This window comes from Stegodyphus dumicola, chromosome 9 (genome assembly GCF_044657685.1).
Source record: "Stegodyphus dumicola isolate Sdum_Otavi_A_Nest chromosome 9, ASM4465768v1".
Lineage (NCBI taxonomy): Eukaryota > Metazoa > Arthropoda > Arachnida > Araneae > Eresidae > Stegodyphus > Stegodyphus dumicola.
Genome location: NC_140776.1, coordinates 80,334,595 through 80,346,924, shown reverse-complemented (window position 1 = coordinate 80,346,924; position 12,330 = coordinate 80,334,595). Strand labels below are relative to the sequence as shown.

General features: G+C 31.2%; 1 protein-coding gene across 4 annotated transcripts in view; it reads right to left on the bottom strand.

The window, feature by feature from the left end:
* Positions 1 to 2,513, bottom strand: part of Pgm1 (phosphoglucose mutase 1) — a 119,190-nt gene extending 116,677 nt beyond the window's left edge. For 2 of the 4 annotated variants that reach the window (XM_085823667.1, XM_085823668.1), the window contains exons 1-2: positions 2,044 to 2,513; positions 1,633 to 1,795 (exon numbers count right to left, since the gene is read on the bottom strand). In XM_085823667.1, the coding sequence (XP_085679793.1) occupies positions 1,633 to 1,795; positions 2,044 to 2,292 (412 nt within the window). In that variant the 5' untranslated portion in view covers positions 2,293 to 2,513. The remainder of the gene's footprint in view (positions 1 to 1,632; positions 1,796 to 2,043) is intronic. The other 2 variants (XM_085823669.1, XM_085823666.1) reach the window with 2 other exon arrangements.
* Positions 2,514 to 12,330: the final 9,817 nt, after the last annotated feature.

The window sequence follows — 12,330 nt, the reverse complement described above, 5'->3', positions numbered from 1 at the left end:
TAGCTGTGATACTGCTGCATGCAGACCAAACAAAATCCATTAATACATGCATTACCTCTTTCAAGAAAACAGAATGGAAGAAATGTATGCAGAAATGTTTGCATAGAATATTGGAAATTTTCAATTTTTGTGCAGTTCACTTCACAGCATTCAAAATTTATTTGTAAGGGAATAGTTGAGAAAGTGATGGAAATATGCAATCAATCTTGATTTTTAAATAAACAACTTATATGAAAAGTTAATATACATTACATATAGAGAGAAATACATAGAAATATTAAGGCAGAAATAGTAATTCCTTCATTAAATTTTAATTTTGGACATATCCCCAGATTATAGTTCTGAGCTGTGACATTTATCATATTAGAATATAAACACTTACAGAAATATATAAACCACTGTGTACTTTGGCAAAATTTTAAATCTAAATTATTTAAATGATTTGTAAATATTGTTTTTACATAACTTATCAATTAAATAAAAAATTATCTAAGATAGCTGTTATAGCAGTCCCGGTGAATCTTCGGATTATGGTAACTTGGCGATTTTTTGGCGACCAACCCTGCTACAGCAACCAGCTAGTTTTCTTCTTCTTCTTTTTTTTTTTTTTTTTTCTTTTTTTTTTTTTTTTTTGAACGCCATTTTGTTTTTTACTCAATATCTTTTTCAACAATCTGCTAGCCGAATTACGCTTATGCTATAACTTTTATGGAACAAAAGTGCTTAATCGTGACGAAGATTGGGTGCGAAATTGGGAGAAAGTGTAGAATCGCCTACTGCTTACCACGTTTTTAAGAATTGCATGTACACAGTATCCATGTACACGTCGACCTATTTTCACTTAATAAACCATCCCAGAATTGCACAAAAATGGCATTGTGCACACTCTTGACTTTATCCATGTACACATCGACTTATTTTCACTTAGTCAAAGAAAATTGACAAAAATCCAATTCCTCTTACTCTTGTAAAAAGCACCAAACAAATAAGTGGGCGATTCTGCACTTTAGCGCAGAAATTGTTTCTAAGTGCTTATTAGCTAAAATCCCAATTGGAATTTTCCGGAAAATGTCACATTACACGTCTCATGATCTCTCATTTCTCTGAGACAAAGTAATCTGCGATTCGAACTGTGTACTTCTCAGATTATTGCTAAAGTCCTAGCTAGTAACCTTTATCGCCTTACCAAAATGTCGCCAAACTACCTGTTACCATATTTCAAAGATTAGCCGCAGTCCCATATACAAAATTTCAACATTTTATGACTAATTGTTTTTGAGCTGTGTGAAATATAAACATACATACATATTTATGTACAGAATTCACGAAACAAAAATCTCTTTTACAATGCATTAGGGAAATTACTTCGTACAAGAAAGTAAAAATTTCAGGAAAGAAAAGATATCAGGTTTTGATAAGTATTGTTTTTGAATATACATGAATGATCAATGAAACACTTCCGACTGGATCTAATATACAAATACCATATTCAACTATCAAACTTTTAATTTCCTATTTCATGCAATTATATTAAAAATTTCTGGCAAAAAAAAATTTCAAGCTTTCGTGAGAATTGCTTCTGAATACAAATAAGTGTTTTTGTGCCACTACACATTATCTTTAAAATCATACCTCCGTTTGAAATATTGAATTTGATACCAAAGTCTTCATTTTCACCACCAGGATTATGACTAGCTGTTAAAATAATTCCACCATCACAGCCTTTTTTTCTGATTAAACATGATACAGCTGGCGTAGACATTATTCCATTTTGAGCAACAACTAGCTTTTTAACCTATGACACAGAATTTCAATTATTACAATTAAGTCTTATAAACTCAGACTGCATTATCATATAATACAAAATTATCTAAACCATCTTCAGATAATAACATAACTAATTTATTTTCTTGCGAATAGTCTAATTATTTTGGGTATTAATAGTTTTTTTTTTTTTTTTTTAGAAAGAATAATGGGGGAAATCACAAAACTAATTCTACAGTAACATAATTTGATGGAAAAAGTTTAAAATGTAATATTAACCTTATTAGCAGCACAAATTTTTATAATTTTCAGCACAGCTTCTTTAACATAATACCTTCCATCACCGCCTACTGCCAAGTAAGAACCCTTCAATTTGTCATCCATTGCTGAGAGAATGCTTTGAACAAAATTTTCAGTGTAATTTTCTTGTTTAAAAACTTTGACTTTTTTCCGGAGTCCACTCGTACCCGGTTTTTGCCCCTCAAAAGGAGCTGTCGCACATTTGACACTTTGAAGTGATTTAGCCATAGTGAACGCTGTCTGCTACAAAAATTTTTGAAAGCTAGAAAAGTAAATTAGTAAACAGATACGATCAAAATCAGAAAGTCTCTACTATATTTGAGGCAAACAGTATCAAGGACAAAGATAAAATATTGATAGGTGATGCTATTAACGAAGACTGAAACTTGGATTCATTGATAACTGTATGTTATTCGAATTTAAACGAAGGTCACTTCTGCTAGGAATAGGTCGAAAGCAAGTTGCCACAAATGAAATGTATATACTCAAACAATTTCTCGGCCTACTTAAAAAAAAGCAGAGGGCAAAGAAATTCTGAATTATTTTCTTACCTTGTGGGTTTTCATAAACACTAATTCAAGTCATTACTAATATTCAAATATTAAATTTTTGAAGACGAACTTGAGAACTCTCCCAACTAGTAGAGAAAATGAAATACAGCTGCATTCACACTGGTACGTTAGCGCGAAAAGCATTTCATTAACTTTGAATTTGCTTTTTACGAATAGAGAATATTTGTTAAATTCAAATGTATTTAAAAGTTAATGTATTCAAAAGAAAATCTTGAAAGGGCAGAAACAAAAAATTAGTCAAGTCAGATCATGCGTTTTCAAGCGAAAGCTTGCATGTGTTTCAGCCCGAACGTGAGGAAAATTTTGTATTGTAGGCGTATGATGTTTTAGGGCTCCCTACACTATAGTTAATTTAAATATTTATTAGCTCATGGAGAATTAAGAGGTAAATTTAGTGTGTGTCTAAGAAGGTTTAAATGTGCTAACAAGTTGATGTGTGTTCAGGTGGAGCGTTTGTTTAATTTAGCATATAGCACTCCCGTATTTTACCACACATTGTGGACAGCCAAATGGGAATCAAGTTTAATTCACCATGAATGTGTAATGAGTAAATGTTGTCAGATTTCTATTTCTTCTAATTGTCTTGGGAAACATTACTGGAGTCCTGAGTAGGAACAGAGAGCTTACTCAAACTATGCTCGTGTGTGGGAAGAAGATACAACGCATATAAGAAGGGTTAACTTAACCCTTTATTTCTCACAGCGTACAGCCTCTACCCCACTTCGGCATACAGAGACCAGCACTTTTGGTCTAAAATGTAGAAAATGAGGAATAAATTAATTTTACTAAATAAGAACTTAGCTTAAATGCTAAGTTCAGCGCCGGCGTAAAGTTACCCGGCACCCGCCCACAAAATAGCGGAAGTCCTGCCCCCCTCCGACTTTTTTAAAATTTTTGTATAGGAGAAGGATGTTTTAAAGAAAGCATTTGTTGATTTTTTTTAACAATTTATCGAGAATAATTTACTTTTCTGCATTTCATATTTACAAATTTTTCTATAATTTCTTTTGCATCTTATCTCTTGACAGATTTCATTTTCAGTGGCAATGAGTCTTTCTTGCGATATACTTCACCGTAAACATGTCTAGATCAATTTTAATTTGGAGAATGATCTTTTGCTACTAGGAACACTAATAGGAATGCTAGGTAGTATTCTCAATATCATCTTCAGTCCACCAGCGGCCGAGCGGAAAAGTCGCTGAACACAGGTAGTTCGGTCCGAGGTTCGAATCCCGCGAACGGGCTGGCTGCATGGGCGTTTTCGTGGTTTTCCCCATGTGTAACGTGTATATGAGCCAGTTTCCCTTAGAAAGTCCTCCACGAAAGGCATCCCATCCCTTAGGCAGATAGCCCTAGTGTGCTTTGCCATATTTAAATACACCACACCACCACACCAATATCATCTTCAAGTTCAGGAAGCACAAATTATTTGACACAGTTAAGTTCAGAATATCGAATGTGTCATTCATACTGGCTGTAAAAATGTCTTTCGAAGCTACTATTTCTTCATGCATTAATATCTTTATCGTCACCACACTGCAACAATTTTTCTAATTTACTGCATTTTATTTTCAAATTTGCATTATTGATTTCTGATAAATTTCCCAGGAATCTAAAATTATCTCAGTGATTTTTCATTGCATCAAATCTTTCATTTAATGATGCCCAAGCAATATCCGAAATTCCAAAAGAGACAGTTGACCTAAATTTCTATTCTGGAGATTAAGGGGATTCGTCAGAATGTTCGTAATCGAAGTGACATTTCTTTCTCTTTCGTCGTACTTTTCCAACAGTTTTAAAAACTTTGGCTCACCATCACCCTCTTCACAAAGTTCTTTGGCTTTCTCGAGATTACTTTTGTAATTGATGTCACTTCTACATTCTTCAATGAATGTTTTTATCTTACTTACTGCCGTTAAGGCTAGTGTAACACTCATAACCTTTGCTTGCAATTATTTGCTGACAGGATTAATTCTATTAAGAAAATCATGACAAAGTATCAAGGGACAAATAAATTTATAACTCTTGATTTTCGCACACAGACTTCGTGCTTCATGTTGCACGCTTTTTCGAAAAGCATTCACCTTCGGATATTTCAAAAAGAGCGTCATAGATTTCTCCTAGTTGACATCTTAAATGTCGAATGACTTCAATTTTTCTTAACCCTTAACCTGTCGAGTAATTTTCTTCGAATCCCTTTAAAACTGTCGCTAGTTTTGGACCGAACTTCCCGTAAAATGTCGCTAAAATAACCCTGAACCTCTGAAAATTGTCAAGCAGTTTTTTCGTTATTTCCCATCCCTCCCAGAATTATACTTCAATGATTCCGCTAAATGAGATTGATTACTAGATATTGTTCCGTAGATGTGAGCTGTCAAGAGAATTGAAAAAGACTAGACTCTCCGTGATGACCGTGTTAATGCCGCAGTGTACACCTGCAAAACTTAAATTTCCTTCCCTTAAACAATCTTATCTCTTCTCTTCTCTACATATAATAAAAGAAAGAGTCTGTGTGTGTGTGTCTTTCGTTCGGGCTGCACGTAAGCTCATAGACCCACGGCTAAGAAATGTGGTACCAAGGTGCATCTAGACAAGAGCCAGTGCACCTCGAAGCGAATTTTTTGAAACTCGAATTAGTTATTTTTAATTTTATGTTTCGTGACAAAATCACATCATTTTGAGACAATATGGGCTATAGGAAAGCGAGATTTTCCTCTACAGACTCCATTTTCACATCGTCATGAAACGTAGGCACTTAGCTATTTTATGAACTTGAAATAAATTTCGTGTTTCAATAAATCGATTAAATAGGAATTTGTTTAACAAAGGGAGCTTAACACCTTTTCAACGTGATTTTTTCTAAAAAAGTTTATTTTTAAAAATGTACAGTTTATTTTTCTTTGATTTTTGGACACGTTAAACTTTTATCCTTGCGACTGCTTTTACAAAAAGAATTTTGGAAAAATGATAATATTTTGTATTTTGAAAGAATTTTTTAAATGAAGCTTCTGAGTACACTTCTCACATCTTTAAAAATGTGATTTTGGCAACAATTTTCCTGTCTTGTTGTTGATAGATTTTTGATGAAATCGCATCATTTTGAATAGTTTCATTCTTTTAGAAATATGGGTTTGGCAACAAATTTTCATCGTATTTCTTATGTCGCTGTTTTTAAGAGATTGGCATATTTCAATGTCATTTATATATATATATATAATACAATTTTATTGATTTTTTTTGGTAAAGTTGTTCTGCAGAGTAAAATTATGCGCGGAATTTTATGTTTTTTGAGTTGCTTTCATGTTATTTTTTGCTTATTTCACTGTTTGTAAGATATTGAAAAGTTTTGCATGATTTTGTTTCTTCAACGACATTGGTTGGTTAATTTGTTATTAGGATAATTAATATTTGTATTAAGGAATATAGCTTATCTCATTGTAATTTTTTTCTCTTGAAAATATAAGATAAAATATCATTAATTATACTTTGCTTTTCAGAATTTTTTGTTATTTGTATTCTTTTATGTTATTTATAGGTCATTTCATAATTTTTAAGATACTGAAAAGTTTTGAGTGATTTTTTTCAGGAAACAAAGTTCTTAACCTCCTTTATACCATTTGAGTTCTTAAGATTTTGCAAAGGGAAGTTGGTTAATTTATTTATTAGGATAATTAATATTTGTATTAAGGGATATTGTATTAATATTTGTATTAAGGGATATATTATTTCATTGTCATTTTGTTATACGTAATAACTTTTTTTATGAAGTTGTTCTGCAGAGTAAAGTTCTACGCAGCTTTCAAATTTAACGTTTGGTGTTCCTTCAGCCATTTTTCCGGTGCATTTAAAAGCCAGACGAGGGCTGGCAGCGAAGCTGTTAGTTTTCAAATAAATTGGTTTTAAAATTTACCCGGTTAAATTTTTAATTATTACGCATTTTTAACCTAAGTAACCTAAATCTGTATGTTACTGATTATCACAGGAATTTCAATGCAAACTGATTAAACTGCTATCACTAAATTTCTATTCTGACAAATATCTGGTGCAACTTTCATTCCTTCTGAGATATTGCTGAAATATTTCGTATTGTTCCCGATTTTTTGTATTTTTGTCATTAATTAAAAATCTTTAAAACTTTCAGCATTTTCCTATATTCTTCAACTGCATGCAAATAATAATTATTTTAAAGAATTTCTTTTTGCCTTCATTATTACGTAGTTTTAAGAGTAATAAACGAAACATTTGGATGTTATTTAAGGGTAAAAATATTAATATTAAATTTGCATTTTACTTTTTTATTTGCATTCAAGATATTCAGAAAGGGAATTATAACTTGAAACTGTTTTCAGTGTAACATAAATTTATTGATTCAAATTAAAAATTCTTGTTTTCCTGTCCAAGAAACACTTGTAAACTTTATCTGAAATAGGAAAGATGAGACATATTAATAACAAACAAAGCAATTAATTTGGAAGTCAAAGAACAAAAATCAGAGTTATATTTTCAAATTTTCACAGGACTAATTTCGATGGTATTACCGAACCATCACCCTCAGCTGCAAAAGCGCAAATGTATGAGATAAGATATAATGAAAATTACATTGTGAAAATTTGAAAATATAACGCTGATTTTTGTTGTTTGACTTCCAATTTAAAGTTTGTTCGGCTTGTTATTGTATCTTAATTAAACAAAGCAATGTTGTTACTCATTAGCTTACAATATAATTTATTCAATATGGTATTTTTGTAAAGAAAGAGTGTTGCTGTACATTTGGTAAAGTATAAATAAGCATTGCATTTAATAATAATTATTTAATAATTAATCATAAGAATATGAATAATTAAATATTTTTTTCGGAGATATATTTTCCGGCGATATTTTTTTTAGGGATTCCGGCATACATTTTTGAAGCATTTTGCTCTAAATAAATGTCTTGTTTGAACACAGCATTTATTATTAACAAATCTCCAACCAAAGGAAATACCTTACTAGGGAGGATATTTAAACAAACATTTTTATTAGAATAAATATTTTCGTTATTTTAATACTACTAATAATATACAAACATTAATTAAAGTTCACTATAGTTGAGTGAATAAGATTGCTGGATGTTGGTAGTTTGTTGTTGGCAATCGAACAGGTTAGCTGCTTGTGGTCTTTATGATTTTCCCGCTGCGTAACGTGAATTCAAGCTAATTTTATTTAGAAAATTACACACGAAGGTGTTCTCTTAAAGCAGACAACCCATGACTTAAGAACTGTAAAATATCATCTGTGGATATTTTTCGTTATACGATAACACGAATAAAATGTTTCCCTATACAAAAACATATGATCAGCGCTGTTATTGCCCGCCGTTTAATTAAATGCATCCGTCTTATTCCTTACAATTAATTTTTCATTTTCAAAGAAAGTTTGATTTCAGTAAAATGTACTATTTACAATGTGCCATTTTATTTTGCTCGTTTTTTATGCAAATATTCCAATTCAGATAGATATTGCGTAAGTTCAGAAAGCCAACTAGTCTCCAAGCGGTAAGATAGCTGAGCATCGGTAAATTCTAGTGGCTGCATGGGAGGTTTAAGGGTTTTCTGAATTAACAGTTTGTTTCCCGCAAAAGAAAATCTACCATGAAGACTTCCTTTCCCTTAGACAAATAGGTCGTGTGTGCATTATCATAATCCAAATTCTTAACGTAAAAACCTTTTATCATAGCCGATGATTACGATAAAATATTTTCTGTCTGATGTGTCAAGTTAGCATAATTGTATATTTCTAACGAAAATTGTTTGGCTCATGTTACCCTATAATGAAAAAAATATTCAAATCAGTTTTTAGCTTAAACAGTATTTTCATTATTAATTATATCACGAATTTTATCAATAGTATTCTTAGTATTAATTTCAGGCATGTATTCAAGAATATACTCGTAATATACACAAAGACACAAAGCTGTATCTAATGATTACGGCTCATTTTTATATAAAATTTTATAGTATAAAAATTTAGGTTCGTTGGTGAGCCATATTTGAAAGAGTACTTACTTATAAGAAAAGAGAGAGAGAGAAATTTATGAATCAAAAAATTTACCACGAAGTAATATAAAAATGCAATACAACACAAAAGAGTTCAATACTATTTCATGTTTTGTGGATATACTTGAAGACACAGACATGCTTTCAGCTGTATTCGTTCATCAGACAAAAACTTTTCATATGAAGCTATTTTTTTTTTCAAATCTTTCACTATGCAAGTAATACAAAAGCAGTATAGGAATTTCTTTTCTTAATATCCAACCGAAGAGCTGAACAATGATTAACATACAATGGGTGCCTTGAATTATTTTGCTTTACATGCAGTTTCCTTATATATGTAAAACAAAATAATCTTTCACCCATTCCAAGATTTCGAGAACACAGAGAGAGAGATATATCTATAACAAATTTTATTGCTGTGTGACTGATTGCTTCGGGAACAATAAGTCTTCCAACTCAAGTTTCCAGCTATTCAAATACGAACGCTTCTCAGCAAAGCCATTTGGACCGCATCTGCTTTGTTAAAGAAAACATTTTGGGGGTAAAATCATCCACTTCATCGGGTTTTTCAAACAATGCAGTCAGTGGTCCTGTTACTACCTGCTGACCAAGAGAAATTTCTCAGAAACTTTTGTTCGAAAGAAACGAGTTTTATATTTTTAAGAATTTCCAGTCTGAGAGCAAGATTTTGTTAATTTTCATATATAGATGAAAAAGAAACTAATTTGTTTTAATAAAGAAGAAAAAGAATTAATAAGCTTATTTAAATTGTTTTACACAGCACCGAGTAAGGAGACGAAATTTAATTTTCTTTATAAATATTTTTCGCAGACAATACTTTAGTGTTTTTCAAATTACGAGAATAGCGCGTTAGTGCGTGCATTTTCAAATCAGATTTATTTAATTAATATGTATGGATATACCGAACAAGCATACTTTCGCACATTTAAACTACATACATAAAAATGAAATAAAATTTGAAAACAAGCCATTTAAAAACTACTGTATTGAAAAATTCTTAAAAATTTGTTTTTACTTCATTTTTTTCCGTTATATACATTTACCTCGGTTTTGTTATATGCATTTACTTAATTTTATTTTCTTATATGCATTTACTTAATTTTATTTTCTTATATGCATTTACTTAATTTTATTTTGTTATATGCATCTGTTAGTCTTTATGAAAAATTTTTGGATTATTTGAGTATGGCATAGGAAACGAGATCTATCAGAAGAAGGCAATGGATGTCCACATGGACGACTTTCTAAGTAAAACGTACTCATGTTCATGTTACACATAGGGGAAATCACAAAACTCAACCATGCAACCAGTTCGTTTGTTTGGGTTCGAATATAAGTCGAACTAGCCGTAATCAGAAATCTTAGCCAGGAGGCCATTGATTGGGTTTGACAGATTTGGAAATCTAATAAATAGTATTTAATAAATATAATATTATTAAACGAATAGGATTTATATAAACCAAATAAAATTCTAATATCGAACACAACTAAATCTCGATATAACTTACACTGATAAACTGATGTGTAATAACACTGATAAATTCAAATACTAACCGGAATCTACGTTAATTCTACATAGATAATTTTTTGTAATATATTTCGCTGGGAATGTCTGGCCGCAAAATCCTGATTATATATACCCTTATTTCAAGGTTATCACATATCTGATGGTTTGACTTCTACCTCAAAACACAAAGAATCCACAAAATTCAATAAAATTAATAACTTTTTTTCGCTGTTGAAAATTCTCTGGATCTTTTCAAATACAAAAGCACACGCGCCAAACAGTTTGCTTTAAATAAATATATGCAGCAACGAGAAGATGCGTTTTTGACAGCAAATCGTTTCGAAAATCGAAAATTTTTCTAAACGTAAGAAATTTGTCGCTTAAATTAATTTTTCATTAAACAAAAAGCAAAATAGAATCGCATATTATTAAAAGAATTTTATTGATAATTCAGATTCCGAAAACAAGAACATTGTTGTTATAAAAAAAGACAAAGAAAAATAAACAACATATTTCATTCAACGGGCGCTAACTTTGGCGCATGCACTTTTCAACAGAAAAATATTTGAAGCATGTTATGGATAATAGTTTATTTGATTATGGCAGAGTACTCGATGGTTATTTGCCTAAGGTGAAGGATGCCTTCGTTCGAATGCTGCCTAACGGAAATTGGCTTGAATACATGTTACACATATGGAAAACTAAGAATATCATCCTGGCAGCCAGCCTGTTTGCTGGGATTCGAACCCTGGACAGAACCACCAGTTGTTCCGCTAGACTCCATTCAGTCGCTGGTGGGCTGTCCGATAATGGAAAAGCTCAAAATTTCATATTAGAGGAAAAGTGGTAGCATAGTATAATTCGAATTTATTGCCATTTCAGTAATGTGAAGCGATTTCAAGATGTTTAATTATTTTATTTAGCTTATGACAAACTAAATAAGATAATTAAACATTCTTGAAATCGCTTCTCTTAACATACTGGTAGGTTGACCTGCATTCAAACCCCTGTTAACAGGTTGATTGCATGGCCGTTTTTTTGGTTTTAGCTCTTTGTAGTGCGAGATTGTTTCCCTTAGAAAATCTGTCACGAAAGCATACCTCCCCTTAGGCAGATCGCCTTCACGTGCTTAATAATCTAACAAGCAAAACCAAACACAACCCGAGCGAGGATTCGTAGTCAAGGCACGTCATCATGAAAAGCTAACTAATATTGGCTCATATTCACATTAAACATGAGCAGCAAAAATTCGCGAAAATTGGTATGCAGGCAATCATTCGTGAGGATATGAGCCCGCTTCAAACTATTAGTATTCAACGATTTTACCGCTACTTCGCTGGCGGCCTTTTGTAATATCTATAAGAAAAGTAATCGCAAAAACACAATCATTGCGTACCGACGGATGAATTAAGTTCGGAATTTAAAGAATAACTTTCATTCGTGCTATTGCTGTTAGCATTGACACTTGGACAGATGTTAATTTGTTTTCTTTTAATGTAATTAATTTAATTCTTTAGGTAATTGTTCTTCTGACTAATTTTTTGTGCGGAATATATCTACCCTTCCGTACACTAACTGTTTTAATTAATTTACACTTCATTAATTTTAAGAGATTTTATATCGATAAATTTCTTTCCAAAAATGTTTCAAGGAATACATATTTTTTTCTTTAGATTTTAAAACATTTTGGATTTAAAATCTTAATAATAAAATTTTTAAAACAAATATTTCTAGAAATTCCTTCGGCGTATTCATTTATTCCATTTAATTGAAGTTTCGAGTAGAATATCTTCCTTTCAACATGCATATAATTTTTATATGTTAGTTCGCCAATATCTACGCAGCACAGTGCCACACATACGATTTCGATATAAAAAAAAGTAATAAGCTAATTTTTAAATTGTTTTACACAAAACCAAGTAGGGAGATAAAATTTTATTTTTTTAATATATATTTTTTCTCAGAAATTATTTTGCGAGTAAATTTTTTGAAGTTACGAAAATCTCATCTACGTGTATTTTTAAATCAGATTTATTTAATGTATATGGATAAGCTAAACAAGTCCAGTTTTGCACGTATAAAATATGCATTAATACATACATAAAAATGAAATAAAATTTGAAAATAATGC